This window comes from Rhinatrema bivittatum, chromosome 1, assembly GCF_901001135.1.
Source record: "Rhinatrema bivittatum chromosome 1, aRhiBiv1.1, whole genome shotgun sequence".
Classification (NCBI taxonomy): domain Eukaryota; kingdom Metazoa; phylum Chordata; class Amphibia; order Gymnophiona; family Rhinatrematidae; genus Rhinatrema; species Rhinatrema bivittatum.
In genome coordinates, this window is record NC_042615.1 from 341,186,020 (window position 1) to 341,204,641 (window position 18,622).

An 18,622-nucleotide genomic window follows, 5' to 3' on the forward strand; every position below is an offset into this window, starting at 1 on the left:
TGTCATCTCTTCTCATCTCCTGCAAGTGCTGGCTCCATGCTGCAGGGTGTCATCTCTTCTCATCTCCTGCAAGTGCTGGCTCCATGCTGCAGGGTGTCATCTCTTCTCATCTCCTGCAAGTGCTGGCTCAATGCTGCAGGATCCTGATCATCTCATCTCCTGCAAGTGCTGGTTCCATGCTGCAGGATCCTGACATCTTATTTCCTGCAAGTGCTGGCTCCATGCTGCAAGATCCTGACATCTCTTCTCATTTCCTGCACATGCTGGCTCCATGCTGCAGGGTGTCATTACTTCTCATCTCCTGCAAGTGCTGGCTCCATGCTGCAGGATCCTGACATCTCATCTCCTGCAAGTACTGCTCCATGTGGTGGGGTGTCATCTCTTCTCATCTCCTGCAAGTCCTGGCTCCATGCTGCAGGATCCTGATATCTCTTCTCATTTCGTGCAAGTGCTGGCTCCATGCTGCAGGATCCTGATATCTCTTCTCATTTCGTGCAAGTGCTGGCTCCATGCTGCAGGGTATCATCTCTTCTCATCTCCTGCAAGTGCTGGCTCCATGCAGTGGAGTGTCATCTCTTCTCATTTCCTGCAAATGCTGGCTCCATGCTGCGGGGTGTCATCTCTTCTCATCTCCTGCAAGTGCTGGCTCCATGCTGCAGGATCCTGACGTCTCTTCTCCTGCAAGTGCTGGCTCCATGCTGCGGGATCCTGACGTCTCTTCTCATCTCCTGCAAGTGCTGGCTCCATGCTGCAAGATCCTGACATCTCTTCTCATCTCCTGCAAGTGCTGGCTCCATGCTGCAGGATCCTGACCATCTCATCTCCTGCAAGTGCTGACTCCATGCTGCAGGATCCTGACATCTTATTTCTTGCAAGTGCTGGTTCCATGCTGCGGGGTGTCATCTCTTCTCATCTCCTGCAAGTGCTGGCTCCATGCTGCAGGCTCCAGACATCTCCTGCAAGTGCTGGCAACATGCTGCAAGATCCTGACATCTCTTCTCATTTCCTGCAAGTGCTGGCTCCATGCTGCGGGTTGTCATCTCTTCTCAAAGTGTGTCCATGTGCGCACGCTTTCTGGTGAACACACATAGACGCGCCGATTTTATAACATGCGTGCATGTTATAAAATCTGGGCCGCGCACACATGCGCGCCGGATTTTATAATCCGCGCGCTTATGTGTGGGTGGCTCAAGCCTCGGGGGGAGGGGAACTTTAGCGATTTCCGCGCGGTGACGCATTCCTGCCTTCCCCTCCCAGTCTGCTCCAATTAAGGAGCAGACTGGGAGGGAACTTCCCTACCCCCCTACCTATACTCCCTCCCTCTTCCCCTCTTCTCCCCACCCCCTAAACCCTACCTTTTTGGGGGGAATTCCTTTGTTTCATAACTTACTTCAGGGCCTGACCTGAAGTAAGTTGCGCGCACCAGCCAGCTGCCGGCATGCGAGTCTTCAGGACAGTGTTCAATGGTGCTGACCCGGCTCGCCCCTCCACGCCCAGAACATACCCCCCCGGCCCACCCCTTCAAGGAGGCCCAGCACTTGTGCACATACCGGGCTTTACGTGCATGGCCAGGCCCCTTCAAAAATTCGCTCAGTGCGCACAAGGCCCAGCCACATACATAAAGCCAGGATTTTACATGCGCAGGGCTTTTAAAGTCCGAGCGCAAGTGTTTTACACAGGACCTCTAAGGCTTTGTGCTTTACAGGGCCTCAGAAATAACACCTGCACTGTTAATAGTGGTAGGTGTAGATTAACACTGAACATTATGCTTATATGGAAGGAACAAACATATGTGCATTCTGCTGCAACACATGACTATCTATGACACATTAATATCTGTGACGTAAAACTCCAGTATTACCTTCCAGCAATCAGCCATCCGCAGATGACAATGACCCTATGTGTGATATTCTGCATGATGGTCTGCATGATGGTCTGCATGATGTCAGCAGTTGAAGAGCAAAGATATGGCTGCAGTAACAGTGGTTCTAAATTATACTGGCATGGTGACATGTTACAGATCAAGTGAAGGCTGGACAGTAGCAGATTCACTCTCCTGCCTTCACTCATCTGCAAGTGCATCCTCTTGTAGCTTTCCCAAGAAGGTGATACCACCTACATAACATTACAACAGCCAAGACCCTCAACTTTTGCACAACTATTCTGATACATTTCCATGACTGATGTACTACAGTGCATGCATGTAGGGGTGCTGTAATGGAAGGTGTGAACCCAAGGCTGTGTGATGTGTGCAGTTTTGTGGCCACCTGTCTTGAATGAGAAGTATGTACATGCTGCTATTTCATCATAATGGAAGCAACATCAACACTCTCTACACCTGCAGGCATGGGAGTTAGATGATGGCTAGATGTACATATTGATATGCAGTTCTAAATCCTAGAGTTATCTCACTCTTTAACTGATCTACAATTGGTGACAGATTGTTCTGGGAATGCCCTTGTGACATAAAGCACACCCATTATAGAGGTACTAGTTCATCTGCACACCAATAAGCACTTCCAGATGAGGGTGTATCTACCTATACTACTTTTAAGTGTGCCCTTCATACTTTACGATGCACGTTGCACCTTCAGTGTTATTTCACATTTGCTGCATTACTACAGCTGTTAATCTTCAGGGTCTAGGAGCATGTGGGCCACCAACACACTTATGACACGGTGGCATCCAAATGTGAGGGTGAGAATGAGGGCCACTGTTGATGGCTGTCAGGCCACACCATGCTAGCTAGGCCACTGACTGTCATACCAAACGTCACTCATTTTCTGTCATAACAGGCAGAACACATGGTGACGGCCACATGTCTTTCATGTAATGTTTACAGTGACAACTTTATTTCAAGTACACTGTTCTGCTCCATTGCTAAGACAAATCATAATCATCCATATGTGTTTGTATGGTACACGGTGACCTACTCAGCCAAGAAGTGATAGAAAGACAAGGTATAGCGAGTACTGCAGCAGCTAACATGTCTCAGGTGCACCTCCCCTGGAAGGGGAATAGGAACGTGAGCCCTATCAGGCAAAGTGTGTCCATATAATGTTTTGCCAAATCTGACTGCCACTCAGCGTGTTCTCCTGGCCTCCAGCAGGGAGACATGGGGAATTCCTTGGGAGATCTGGATGTATGTCCATTGGTTACCGGTGGCATACAGCCACATTATGAAAACACAGCACAGCAAGATAATCTTTGCTACTTTGGGTGGGGCATGCATTAAAGCTCCACCCGTCTTGTCCAAACAATGAAAGCGACTTTTCAGAAGACCGAAGATGTGTTCTATGACACAGAGGGTAGCACTTAAGGCCTCGTTATATCTCGTCTCTGCAAGCGTGTTTGGCATGTGTATGAGGGTGAGAAGCCAGGGCCTGCAACCATACCCTGAGTCTCCTGAGGCAATGACAGAAGAAAGGCATGAATGTTTGCATTGTTACTGGCAGATGTGACCGGCTAACCACATCTAGGAAGACTGTATAAGCTAGCCAGTACCTTTGCTGAACCATCAAACCTGATGAGCATTGCCTGAGAGTGTTTAACTATTGTTGTTGGCCACTAGATGTGCAGGCAAGCTGTAGGCAAAAGGAGCTGATCTGTTCATTACTACAGCATCTGATGTAACAATTGGAAGTATTGTATGACAGGGCCTTGCAACCCAGCAAAGGGTACTGGTGTGTAGCTGCCTGCCAACCTTCAAGACATATGTAAGAGGACAGAAACCTCTGCTATCAGCAAATGGGGCACCTCATGCAGTGCCTGTGATTTTCTGTCGCTGCACTCCAGTCTGTCCTGCATTGAAAACCATTAGCCTACACACAGGGAACACAGCAGGCCTGCAACATGCACTACAGACTGCTCATGGTACAGGTGTGTGAGGCTGTACAGAAAGTGTAGGTGACAATATTCCTGACGGATCAGTAACAGCCCACACGTGAAGGTGCTGTGCCAGCAGTGTGCACAGTGCATGGTTCAGATGCACATGACACATTGTAACAGCTCCCAAGGGGAGAATAGGAATGGGGACTTTTAGGTAATAAATATGTGCTATATATATAGTAGATTCATACTTTAGGTTCTGTGCCTTGTTTTCCTGCACTAATTTGGCAGGCCTCTGAAATATTGGTGGAGAAAGGCATGCCCTTGGACAATGACCTGCATACAGAACTGCAGAAGCCAGGTTATGCCACTGATCATGTCCTCCTCCACAGCTCTACCCCCCCCCCCCCCCCATTTGGGTGCCGTTAGCCACATACCCATAAGCATTGATGGAAATTAGAAAGAAAATGGTGTCTTACCTACGAGCCAAGCGTCACCGTATAGGCCAGCCTCAAAATTGTCAAAGAGGCCCGATTGCCTATGTATAAAGGAATCGTGCGCGGCTCTGGGATAGATGGCCACCATGTCCAGGATGCGCATTTGAGCATTGCACACCATTTGCACGTTGATGGAATGGAAGAGCTTTCTGTTGCGGTACATCTCCTCCCTCTGACGGGGTGGAAGGATGGTCACGTGAATACAGTTGATAGCGCCGACAACATCAAGGGTTCATGCAACTGTTATCGGTGCTCTCTTTTGAAGCTGTGGTGTGTTTTTGACACTCTCGTTGCTGCTTTGCACCTCTGTTAAAGCACTCTTGCCACTCCTGGGAAAGTGTACGAAAGCATAGAAACCTCTCTTCAAGTACACCTGTCATGAGGAAATTTTATGTATCGATTAATTCGGTCAATTACAGCTGCAATGACCTGGTCAAGACAGCGTGAGAATATGGTTTGGTACATTCCCCCTACCACCCCTCCAGCCACTTTCCAACAGTTTGGTGAGACCGGGAACAGTACAGGATCTTGCCGTGCCTGGATCCAGATCCCCTTGGATGTTTTCATATAATTCCAGAATTGCCCAAGAGCTGAGACAATACCTGCTAACTACAAAGTCCTCAGGCATGCCCATCAAGGATGTTCATGGAGGAAAAATATGCTCCCTGTATCTTCTGGCCTGTGGCTGGGCGCGTGCCCGTTGCTGGGCAGGGCTCAGAGCCCATGGCAGCAGACCCTCTGCCTGTGCTGCTGGCACTTCCTTGGGACGTCTTGGAAGTGGCCTTGAGTCCTGTTCAGGTTGTTCATCTTCCATTTGTTGTTGCGTGCAGCAAGGCTGGCGAGGCATGAAGAATGCATGTAAAGTACAATTGCCACTCACCAAAAGCTGTTAAGAAGCTTGATCTGCTAAAAACAGCCATTTTTATTGGTCCAGGAATGCTTGGAAGGTGTGCGCATTGATTGCAGTGTTTATCGCACGCGATGTGTGCCATGATAATACCGCAGACCGCAATACTACCCGCAATCTGACTGTACCACCCAGAAAAAAGGTGTAACTATTAGCCACGTTACTGACTCACGATAATGTGCGATATGTATCATGCATCGTGCTACCACCTCCTACTTCCATTTACCTTGTCCCAACTCCTCCCACTTAAATATTAAATTTTTTATTTGCATACACATTTTATTTGCATATTTGCATATGCATATTTTATTTGCATATTTACGACATAACGCATGCAATAATGGCCTATCGCATTTTGATGAATGACCCTATTATCCGGATATGCCCAGTATTCAGCTAAGTTAGCTGGATAATGGGACCCCTCTCTGGAACATCCCAAACACCAGAATATTCAGCTAATATAGTGGGAAAAAAAGCTTAATATACTGTATAACCCATTTAAATTGATAATGTGAGTTATCTCTGTAAATGCTTTTGAATATCTACCCCTCAGTTTCCAATAATAATCTGTCCTTACAGCTTAAACACTTTGCACTCAGTAAACTGAATACTATTTGCATATAGATAAATTCCAGCACTTACCTAATGCAAAGTCCTGTTCTCATCAGCTGTTGCTGTCCTCGGCAGCACCCTCAAGGCCGAGGGAGTTGTGTTCATAGATAAAGGTTTTAAGAGAATAATGTAAAGGGAAAAATAACAGCAAACTAAGTAATTACTTCAAAGACACTTGAAAGTAACACACAGAAAGATAAAGATTCAAACCAGGAAAGAACAAAAGTTATTTTCTCATAGCATGTCATAGGTCTTTCTTTCTTTTAAGTTTTGTTTAAAATCTTAACAGTTAATATTCTATTCCCTTTATGGTTGTGTTTTGCTAATTTCAGGTATTCCAAACTTAATTACAGCCGATATGGTTAAAGAAGGTGCAGCTGTAATTGATGTGGGCATCAATCATATCCAAGACCCAAAAACTGGCAAGAACAAATTAGTAGGGGATGTGGACTTTGCAGGTAAATATATTTCTTTTGATATTAATATTAGTGAAATTATATTTTGATGACAATGAGGTAGATATTTAAAGTCTAACTGGCTAAGTAACTGAGCCAGATATAACTTATCCAGCTAAGTTTCGTGGTTATTCAGTGGTAGGCTATGCAGCTGGATATCCACATAGAAGTTACTATTTAGCTGGATAAGTTGTCTATCCAAACTTAGACAGAATCAACTTATCCAGCTAAGTCTAAATATCACTATTTAGCCAGATAAGTTATCCAGCTAAGTAGCGCCGCCCCAATCCACCCACTGCCCGCCCACAAAGTTCTCCGGCCAAGAGATAACCAGATAAGTGACTTATCTGGCTATCTAGTGGCTGCTGAACTTAAGTGGATATTCTGCAGCCACTACATAGCCAGATAAGTCTTACTTAACCGTCTACTTGCTAGCTGAATATCGGACCCAATGTTAAATCAGCAGCATCTGAGCATTTATCAGGCCTGTTTAACTTTAGCAGATATATAGGGCTGTATTCATTCACCCTTGCTGTTTTTTTGGGCTCTGCAGAGCAAATATCTCAGGCTATTTAGGTTTTGCTGAATAACAAATATTTTAAAAGACGGCATTCCTGAGCTATTTTATAAGGTCAAAATATTATTGGCACAGCAACAAAAATGATAATCAGGGTGCAAAGGAGATATTGCCACATATAGACGCTTCATACACACCCTCCACTCTACTCATAAACTGGCCTAGAATGAGTTATTCACCTGCGCAGTTAGTGTCTTCCTAACATCTAAAGCCAGAATATATTTACTCTTGGTTAGGGATGGGATATCTCAAGAAAGCCCCATGCTGCAGTGACATACTTCTTATTATAGACAATAGAAATTATTTTATCTCTACCTCAAGTAGTGCAATTAGGGATGTTCTTTGTACTAAAGTTTCCATGCAAGTGCCTAATAAAGCATAGAGGTATATCATATATATTTTTTCAGCCATCTCAGTTAACAGAATTCTTAGTAAATAAGGGTAGACCGCAGCTTAGCTCTTCACCAGGCCCTGAATAACTGCACTCTTATGGTGAAATTTAGATCTCTCAGAGAATTGAAACTGTCCTATAGCTAACTTGCTTTGTTATAATTATATATTTTTTGAAGTTGTGTAATCTTGGATCTAATTGTGGGCTTGTTAGACAGGTACGATAGACAGCGATTTCTTGAAACATGGTATTTCCTTGTAGAAAATTTTTGTTTCTATTATACTACCTGTATTTCTACTCAAGTAAGGTTGCTTGATGATTATGTTTGTAAAATGTATAAACAGATAATTTAAAAAAAAAAAAAAAAAGAAATTATTTTATCTCTTATTTTATTTTTATCTCATGCTAAAAATAGCAAACTTAGCTGAAACAAGTCTTGCTGATCTTCTCTATCACATGCCATGAACAAGAAAGGTGCAAAGTATTTCAGTTCTTTGCAACTCATTGACTGCACTTTGTTATGACAGTAGCCACTTGTTAAAACATAGTACTTTCTCTGTAGCAGTTCACAGCACTTACGTTTTTAAAACTGCTCTTTCACTTTAATCCTCAATATCGGAAGCTTGTTACTACACATGAAGCTGAAATCTTTCAATTTATGATTTCTCTGAAACATCAATAGCTGCATAAGTGGGTCACCTAACTGCCTCATGCATTGATGGACCTCATTTCCAGAACTTTCTGGCAAAGTCCTGGAAAAATGTCTATCGCATCAACCCTCTAGAACTCGGGCCAGTTCTGATGAATGCTGTTAAGACTTTCAGAAATCAGGTGCCCAACAAAATCTTTTAGTACAGACAACATGCATACTTTTAGCTGCATGTAGAGTAGGCATTCCCAGAGACATGTTTAAGTGAGGGGGAGGAAAATAATGCAAATAGATTGCATGTTCAAATATATGTGTGTTATTTTCCATGAAAAAAACTATCTGCCCAAAAAGCAGGCAAGGAGAGTAACCTAGGGAGTGGAGGGAGTAGTCTAGTAATTATAGCAGTCTGCTGAGAATCAAGGAAATCTCCTGACTTTAAGTACCTAAGTTAGACTTCTAGTGCTGGAATTCAGTACTGAGTGCCTAATTTCACTACCCTTCCCTGACCCCTTCCCTGGCCTTGCCCACTTTTAAGACATCCAAATTAAGTGCCTTCTAAATTAAGGTCCCTAAATTTAGGGACTCAGCAGGGGTTAATTTTCTATTGGCCAGATCTAGGCACACGACTCTTAAAGTTAGGGCTCAAAATATCTAACTGTGATTGCACCGTAGCACGCAAACTGGGGTACACATCTCCCTATATAGACATTTCAGGAAAATGCAAAAGAAATATTCATAGCCAACAGGTGTTGGTGTTACTGAGGTTTGTAAAAAATTACCCAAACTCCTACATGAGAGCATCATCCCAATGAGAATTTAGAGGAGCTCTTAGCCACAACTCTGGAAAAACTTTATTCCCATAGGAACGAATTATCAATTTGGTGTCTGTACTGGAAGGAATAACAAAAAGTCAGCAGACATCAATATCAGACATGGTGAGGATATTGGGCCTTAAGGAGTCAACAGTACATGTCACTCTCTTGGCACTTCTCCACATAAGCATAATGGACCCTACAATCCCCAGTGGCTTCAAGTCATTCAAGATCTATAAACCAGGGTCCAAATCATTCAACAGCTCAGGGACTCTTTGTACTGGTGGCTGGTTCAATCAATTCTGGCCAGAGGAGTATCCTTTCAGATTTCTCCTATTCAAATTGTCCTAAACATCAATGCATACAACTTGGGCGGAAGAGTCCATGTAGAAGGGATCCACACTTAGGAATTATGGACTGCTCAGGAAAAGCTTCTTCACATACATTTTGAGAGCTAAGAGCAATTCTAAAAGCTCTAGACTTTCAGAAGTTAGTTAACCAATAAAATTGTCCTAATCCAGACAATCAAGTAGCTATGTTCTACATGAACAAGCAGGTGGAACAAACTTATAAGATGTATCTACTATCTCCTGTGTCAGAAAGCTGTCAGAATGTAGTAGTGGAACACAAAGGAAATAGATGCCTTGGTCTTTTTTCAAAATATTTATTAAAGTAGAGATGTAATTTTTAAAATTGCCCGACTCAGGCCGAGTTTCACAGCTCAACAGCCGCTGCCTCAGGGGCTTGAACAATCATGAATTACGAGTAAATTTGAAGTGATATAGAAACATCAAAGAACAAAATTCTGTGAATTGGCAATGCCAAGTAACTTACACCACGCCGTTCCGTGTACAGTCTTTACTCGTAATTAGCAAAATTACGAGGCAGTGGCTGTTGAGCTGCGAAACTCGGCCTGAGTCGGGCAGTTTTAAAAATTACGTCTCTACGTTAATAAATATTTTGAAAAAAGACCAAGGCATCTATTTCCTTTGTTTTCCTGATGGCCATTATAGATTGCCTACCTCTTTGCTTTTTGGGACCAGAATGTAGTAGTGGGCCATCTCACCTTGAGAACTGCTTATCTGCCAGGAAAAGAGAATGTCCAAGCAGTCAAACTCAATCAGGTCTAAATCCCCACAAGTAGTGTCTGGTCAGAGCAGCAAGCTGAATGTTTTGCAAGTGGGGAAAACCCATGGTGGATCTGTTTTCTTCTTCTCTAAACAGAAAATATCAGACATTCTGTTCAAAGTAGGGGCATAGCTAGAACCAGGTGCCCCAAATCCAAGGATCAGTGCCCTAAGTCTCAGCTGCAGCAACAATTAACTTTTTTTAAAATTCCTGATTTAAACTCAAATAAATAAATAAATAAATAAATAATCCTGCCTGCAGACAGCACTGCACATACTATTGCTACCTCCACTTGGCCCACAGCTCTCAATCCTGCCTCTTATGCAGATGTAGAAAAACAATGCAAGAGAGGTACATGTACCAGCAACAGCTTACTCTGCTTGGAACAAAAAAGCGATGTCCTTTTGTGGATTGCAAACTGGTTAAAAGACAGGAAGCAGAGAATAAGATTAAATGGTCAATTTTCACAGTGGAAAAAGGTGAACAGTGGAGTACCTCAGGGATCTGTACTTGGACCGGTGCTTTTTAATATATTTATAAATGATCTAGAAAGGAATACGACGAGAGAGGTGATCAAATTTGCGGATGACACAAAATTATGCAGAGTAGTTAAATCTCAAGTGGATTGCGATGAATTGCAGGAGGACCTTGTAAGACTGGAAGATTGGGCTTCCAAATGGCAGATGAAATTTAATGTGGACAAGTGCAAGGTGATGCATAAGGGAAAAATAACCCTTGTTGTAGTTACACAATGTTAGGTTCTATCTTAGGAATTACCACGCAGGAAAGAGATCTAGGTGTCATAGTGGACACTGAAATCGTCAGTTCAGTGAGCTGTGGCAATCAAAAAAGCAAACAGAATGTTAGGAATTATTAGAAAGAGAATGGCAAATAAAACGGAGGATGTCATACTGCCTCTGTATCGCTCCATTGTGAGACCACACTTTGAATACTGTGTGCAATTCTGGTCACCGCATCTCAAAAAGGATATAGCTGCACTGAAGAAAGTGCAGAGAAGGGCGACCAAAATGAGAAGGGGCATGGAACAGCTGCCCTATGAGGAAAGACTAAAGAGGTTAGGACTTTTCAGCTTGGAGAAGAGACGGCTGAGGGGGGATATGATTGAAGTCTACGAAATCATGAAAGGACTTGAACAAATTAATGTAAATCAGTTATTTACTCTCTCAGATAATAAAAGGACCAGGGGACACTCCATGAAGTTAGCAAGTAGCTCATTTAAAACAATCGAAGAAAAATGTTTTTCACTCAGCGTATAGTTAAGCTCTGGAATTCATTGCCATAGGATGTGGTTACAGCAGTTAGTGTAACTGGGTTTAAACAAGGTTTGGATAAGTTCCTAGAGAAATATAGATAGCTGGGTGTGAGGATCGCTTGTTAACATGCCTACCTGGTGTGAAGGTGGCGAACCTCATGCATCACCTAGATAGGATTTTAGACAGTGCAGGGGAGGAGACAGCTATCGTGGTACATGTGGGCACCACAGCATAGGAAAATGTGGGAGGGAGGTTCTTGAAGCCAAATTTAGGCTCTTAGGTAGAAAGCTGAAATCCAGAACCTCCAGGGTAGCATTCTCTGAAATGCTCCATGTTCCACGCGGAGGTCCCCAGAGGCAGGCAGAGCTCCGGAGCAGGGGCGGATTGCCCTATCGGGGATCGGGCATCCCTCGGTGGGCCGGTCACTCTAGTCACATGGTCTGCCGAGCGTGGCTGTGACAGAGCCGTGCTCGGCAGATCATGTGGTATCTCCAGAGCCGGCCTGGGCAGTGAATCCCCGGGCCAGTCATCAGCAGGAATCCGCCTCTGCTCCGGAGTCTCAATGAGTGGATGAGACGATGGTGCAAGGAAGAGGGAATCAATTTTGTAAGGAACTGAGGAACCTTTTGGGTAAGGGGGAGTCTTTTCTGAAGGGATGAGCTCCACTTTAACCAGGGTGGAACCAGGCTGCTAGCACTAACCTTTAAAAAGGAGATAGAGCAGCTTTTAAACTAGAACAAAGGGGAAAGCCGACAGTCGCTCAGCAGTGCATGGTTCAGAGGAAGGTATCTTCAAACGATACTAATGAGGCATTAGAGTTAGGACATCCCAACAGAGAGGTTCCACTAATAATAAAAGTAGTCCAAGTGCCTGTAATTAAAAACCCACCTGAGTTAAAAGATTCCAATTTATCCCTGACAACTGAAAAGCAGAATGTTAATACAAACAAAAAACACACTTTGAAATGTTTGTATGCTAATGCCAGAAGTCTAAGAAGTAAGATGGGAGAATTAGAGTGTATAGCAGTGAATGATGACATAGACCTAATTGGCATCTCAGAGACATGGTAGAAAGAGGATAACCAATGGGATGGTGCTATACTGGGGTACAAATTATATCACAATGACAGAGAGAAGCATCTTGGTGGTGGGGTGGCACTTTATGTCCAGGATGGCATAGAGTCCAACAGGATAAAGATCCTGCATGAGACTAAATGTACAATCGAATCTTTATTTATTTATTTATTTAACAGTTTTTTATACCGACCTTCATAGTAAATTTACCATATCAGATCGGTTTACAATTTAACAAAGGGAAAAACTAGAGTAACAAATTCACGTAAACGAAAGATAACAATAAGTAGGAATAAGTCAAAGTTACAATCAACAGGGGGAGAGAACTTGGAAGCTTGTAAAAAGCTGGAAAGAAGATAGGCCGGTAAAAAATTTTACCATAGAGTGTACAAGTTAAAAACTTAAGGACGGTGCTTTAACCTGAATGTCTCAGAGTCCATTTATTTTTTCTTTGAGAAACGGAGTGCCAGACCGGGTAGGAATGAAGGCCAACTAGTGATTGTCTGGTGGTTCAGGGAAGGCTTGTTGAAAGAGCCAGGTTTTAAGACTTTTTCTGAAAGATAAAAGGCATGGCTCCAGTCTGAGGTTTGATGGGATACTGTTCCAGATCGATGGGCCTGCTATCGAAAAGGCTCTGTCTTTGGTTATAGCGAGGCGTGTGGCTTTAGTAGGGGGAACATTAAGAGTGCCTTTGTAAATGTCTCTAGTTGGTCTGATAGAAGAGTAGAGTTTGAAAGATATTTCCAGGTCAAGTTGAAGTTGATGATGGATGGTTTTATGGATTAAGGTAATCAATTTGTATAGAATTCTGTAATTTACTGGTAACCAGTGTAGTTTCCTGAGAATTGGTGATATGTGATCGTAGCGGCTGGTACTGGTTAACAATCTTGCTGCTGCATTTTGAATCATCTGCAGAGGTTTAGTAGAGGATTTGGGAAGTCCTAGTAGAAGTGCGCTGCAGTAGTCTATTTTGGCGAACAGTAGCGCTTGGAGGACTGTCCTGAAGTCGTGGAAGAATAAGAGAGGTTTAAGTCGTTTTAGAACCTGTAATCTGTAAAAGCAGTCTTTCGTTGTAGTATTGACCATTTTCCTTAGGTTTAGTCGGTTATCTAGAATCACCCCAAGATCTCTAACCTGCTTACATGTGATGTGAGAGTCGAGTGGTGTAGGTTGGTGGATATTGTTGTCATTTGAGGAGATGAGGAGAAGCGCTGTCTTAGAAGCGTTAAGGACCAAGTTTAAACTGTTGAGTAGATTGGTGATGGAAAGTAGGCAGTTATTCCAATGGGTGAGCGCTTTTGAGATTGATTCTGTTATGGGGATTAGAATCTGTACATCGTCTGTGTACAGATAATGAATTAGGTTGAGATCTGTTAACATTTGGCAGAGGGGGAGGAGGTATATGTTGAAGAGGGTTGGGGATAAAGAAGATCCTTGTGGTACGCCAAGATTAGATTTTGTTAGGGGTGACTCTTTATTATTGATTTTGACTTTGTAAGTCCTATTGCTGAGGAAGGACTTGAACCAATTGTACGCAGATCCAGAGATGCCGATATCTGCTAGGCGATCCAACAGGATGGTGTGATTGACGGTGTCGAAAGCCGCCGAAATATCTAACAAGACTAGTAAGAAGGAGTGTCCTTTATCTAACCCCATAATAATATGGTCTGTTAGTGAAATGAGGAGGGTTTCAGTGTTGCGTGATTTACGGAAACCATATTGCGAAGGGTATAAGATCTTGTGGTCTTCCAGGTAGTCAGAAAGCTGTGTGTTTACCAGTTTCTCCGTTAGTTTAGCGACGAAAGGGAGGTTAGAGATGGGTCTGAAATTTGCTGGTACATTTGGGTCCAAATTGTGTTTCTTGAGGAGGGGCTTGAGTGAAGCGGTTTTTAGGATGTCTGGGTAGCTTCCTTGGGATAGGAGGCTGTTTATTATGCTGGTCAGAGGTCCTGAGATCAAGTTTGGGATGAGAAGCAGGAATCTCGATGGGATATTGTCAGCTGGATGGTTAGCAGGTTTCAGTTTTTTTAGAAGGGATTCAATCTCTTTGGTGGAGATTGATTCGAAACAGTCAAATTTGGGTCTATTTAGAGAATTGGAATTCTCACCTGACTTGATGGGAGTTGTATAAGTAGGAAGGAGGGCGAGGGTATTTAAGATCTTCTGTTGGAAGTAGGAAGCGAGTTCGATAGCTTTTGAGAGAGCTATGGGTAGAAATCCCTTGTGTGTTGGGGAAGAGAATAGCGATAGGAGCATACTACCTTCCATCTGGCCAAAATGGTGAGATTGACAGTGAAATGCTAAGAGAAATTGGGGAAACTAACCAAACTGATAGTGCAGTAATAATGGGAGATTTCAATTACCTCAATATTCATTGGGTAAGTGAAACATCAGGGCATGCTTGAGAGATAAAGTTCCTGGATGGAATAAAAGACAGTTTTATGGAGCAAATGGTTCAGGAACCAATGAGAGAGGGAACAATTTTAGATTTAATTCTCAGTAGAGCACAGGATTTGGTGAGAGAATTGGCAAGTTAAATGTAAGACATTGATAAGACAGGCTAAGAGAAAATTTGAAAAGAAATTGTCATTTAGAGGCAAAAGCTCACAATAAAAACTTTTTAAAATATATCCGAAGCAGAAAGCCTGCAAGGGAGTCGGTTGGACCGTTAAATGATCAAGGGGTTAAAGGGGCACTTAGAGAAGATAAGGCCATCGTGGAAGATTAAACAATTTCTTTGCTTCAGTGTTTACTGAAGAGGATGTTGGAGAGATACCTGTTCAGTAGAAGGTTTTCATGGGTGATGATTCAGATCAACTGACCCAAATCACGGTGAAACTGGAAGATGTGGTAGGCCTGATTGACAAATTGAAGAGCAGTAAATCATCTGGACTGGATGGTATACACCCCAGTGTTCTGAAAGAACTAAAAATGAAATTTCAGAACTATTAGTAAAAATTTGTAACCTATCATCAAAATCAACCAATGTACCTGAAGATTGGAAGATGGCCAATGTAACCCCTATATTTAAAAAGGGATTCAGGGGTGATCCGGGAAACTATAGACCGGTGAGCCTGACTTCAGTGCTGAGAAAAATCATGGAAACTGTTATAAGAATAAAATCACAAAAATGTAGATAGACATGGTTTGATGGGACACAGCCAACATGGATTTACCCAAGGGAAATCTTGCATCACAAATTTCCTACATTTTTTTAAGGGGTGAATAAACATATGGACAAAGGTGAACCGGTAAATGTGATGTATTTGGATTTCCAGAAGGTGTTCGGCAAAGTCCCGCATGAGAGACTTCTAAGAAAACTAAAAAGTCAAGGGATAGGAGGCGATGTTCTTTTGTGGATTGCAAGTTGGTTAAAAGACAGGAAACAGAGAGTGGGATTAAATGGTCAGTTTTCACAGTGGACAAAGGTAAAGAGTGGAGTGCCTCAGGGATCTGTACTTGGACTGGTACTTTTTAATATATTTATAAATGATTTGAAAAGGAGTACATCAAGTGAGGTGATCAAATTTTCAGATGACACAAAATTATGCAAAGTAGTTAAATCTGAAGCAGACTGTGATTAATTGCAGGAGGACCTAGTGAGACTGGAAGATTAGGCTTCCAAATGGCAGATGAAATTTAACATGGACAAGTGCAAAGTGATGTATATAGGGAAAAATAACCCTTGTTGTAGTTACACAATGTTAAGTTCTATCTTAGGAGTTACCACCCAGGAAAGAGATCTAGGCGTCATAGTGGATAATGCATTGAAATTGTCGGCCTAGGTGCTGTGGCGATCAAAAAAGCAAACAGAATGTTAGGAATTATTAGGAAGGGCATGGAAAATAAAACAGAGGATGTCATAATGCCTCTGTATCGCTCCATGATGAGATTGCACCTTGAATATTGTGTGCAGTTCTGGTCACCGCATCTCAAAAAGGATATAGCTGCAATGGAAAAAGTGCAGAGAAGAGTGACCAAAATGATAAGGGGCATGGAATGACTACCCTATGAGGAAAGGCTAAAGAATTAAGGGCTGTTCAGTTTGGAAAAGAGTCAACTGAGGGGTGATATGATAGAAGTCTACCAAATCTTGAAAGGACTTGAACAAGTTAATGTAAATTGGTAATTTACCTTTTTAGATAATAGAAGGACCAGGGGCACGCCATGAAGTTAGCAAGTAGCTCATTTAAAACAAATCAAAGAAAATTCTTTTTCACTCAGTGCATAGTTCAACTCTGGAATTCATTGCCAGAGGATGTGGTTTCAGCAGTTAGTGCTACTGGGTTTAAAAAAACGTTTGGATAAGTTCCTAGAGGTTAAATCCATAAACTGCTATTACGGAAATTAATAAGCAATAGCAGCTTGTGATCTATCTAATGTTTGGGTACTTGCCAGGTACTTGTGACTTGGATTGGCCACTATTGGAAACAAAATACTGGACTTGATGGACTCTTGATCTGACCCAGTATGGCATTTCTTATGTTCTAGAGGAAAAATCCATAAACTGCTATTACGGTAATTAGTAAGCAATAGTAGCTTGTGATTTATCTAATGTTTGGTACTTGCCAGGAGCTCGTGATTTGGATGGCCACTGTTGGAAACAAAATACTGGACTTGATGGACTCTTGGTCTGACCCAGTATGGCATATCTTATGTTCTTATGTTCTTAACTGCTTCTGCCCCTGCCTGCCTCCTTCTCCATTTGTCATCATTGATTCCCTCCCACCTCAGTTTGCTGCCACTATCTGCCTTCCTCTCTCCCACCTCCGTTTACTGTGCTGCTAGCTTTCCTCCACCCATCTCCATTTGCTGTCATCAAGTGAAAGGAAAGAGTACTACCTCCTTCCAGTCCTGGAACTAGCAACCATCCAGTGGTGAAACTGCCAGCTGTAAGGAGGAGCGAGGAGGAACAGAGAAATGCTCATGCTGTTATGCAGGGATCGGTGGCATGACAGACAGAAGGGAGGGAAAGAGGAAGAATGGAGATGTTGGAAAGATGGTTAGGGGATAGTGGGTAGAGCCTAGGAGAGGTGGGCTTATGGGAGGTGGGCAGAGGTGGGCAGATGGGGATGGTGGGCAGAGGGAGGAAGCCAGGGAGAGGGTGAGCAAAGAGTGGAGGTCAGAGGGACAGGGAGCAGAGGGTGGGGGAGAACAGAGTCAGGGGACTAGGCAGATGGGGAAAGGGGGAGATGGTTGGAGGGGACAGAGGGTGGGGTATCTTCTGGGGTGAGAGTAGGAGGCACCTTTGGCCCTAGTTCAGGCCTAGGATTGGCAGGATCTAGAGAAAACAGGGATAGAGGCAAGAGGCATCAGTTTTATGGAGTGGTAATGTACTTATTTTTCTACTGCTGCACTGCAGTCTGGCTTCTTGGGATTTCCAATTTGGTTTTGTTTGCATTTTTCCATTTCTCATTTGTGATTCCTTATTCTGTATTTAGTGAGGGTTTGTTTGTGTTCTGCATTTCTGATTGAGGTGAGGGATTCTGCTAGAGTGTAGTTTCTGTGTAGGGGACTAGAGCAGTCCAGCTTGTTTTTATTTTCAATAAGAAGTATATTGACCTTCTAGACCAGGGCTTCCCAAACTTGTCTTGGGAACCCCAAAGCCAGTCAGGTTTTCTGGATATTCACTATGGGGCTGATTTTAATTCCTACGCGCTCAAATGTACACCTGATTTTATAACATGCACGCGCTACCGTGCGCATGTTATAAAATCCGGGGTTGGCGCGCGCAAGGGAGTGCACACTTGTGCACCTTGCTCGCACTGAGCCCCAAGGCCGAAATCGGAGCAGCCTTGGAGGGAACATTTTTTTAGCTCTCCCCCACCTTTCCCTCCCTTCCCCTATCTAACCCACCCCCCAGCCCTACCTAAATCCCCCCTACCTTATTTCTTCAAGTTACGCCTGCCTCTAGCAGGCGTAACTTGCGCGCTCTGGCCAGCTGCCGGCGTGCCAACCCCCGGCACAGGCTGCTGTGCCGGAGGACTCGGGACCGCCCCCAGACCGCCACCACACCCCTGCTCCGCCCCGGACCGCCCCCAGACTGATGCTATGCCCCCAGCCCCGCCCCCGGACCACCCATTTTTGAAAGCCCCGGGACATACGTGCGTCCCAGGACTTGCGCACGCCGCCGAGCCTATGCAAAATAGGCTCGGCACGCACAGGGGTAGGTTTTCGGGGGTTACGTGCGTAACCCTTTGAAAATCTACCCCTATGAATATGCATGAGAAAAATTTGCATAACCAAGTGTCTATGTTATACAAATTTATCTCATGCTTATTCATTGTGGATATCCTGAAAACCTAACTGGCTTGGCTATGGGAATCCCAGGAAAGGTTTAGGAAGCTCTATTCTAGAGCCTGGATAAATATTTGCAGTGCTTTTTTTTTTTCCTGAGTAGGATTGTTGCCATTTGAGTC

The 18,622-nt window shown here is 43.5% G+C and overlaps 1 protein-coding gene across 1 annotated transcript in view; it reads left to right on the plus strand.

The window, feature by feature from the left end:
• The window catches only part of MTHFD2L (methylenetetrahydrofolate dehydrogenase (NADP+ dependent) 2 like), a 342,461-nt gene that overhangs the window by 314,303 nt on the left and 9,536 nt on the right, over positions 1–18,622 (plus strand). The window contains exon 7 of the mRNA XM_029598931.1: positions 6,177–6,302. Coding sequence (XP_029454791.1) covers positions 6,177–6,302 — 126 coding nt within the window. The remainder of the gene's footprint in view (positions 1–6,176; positions 6,303–18,622) is intronic.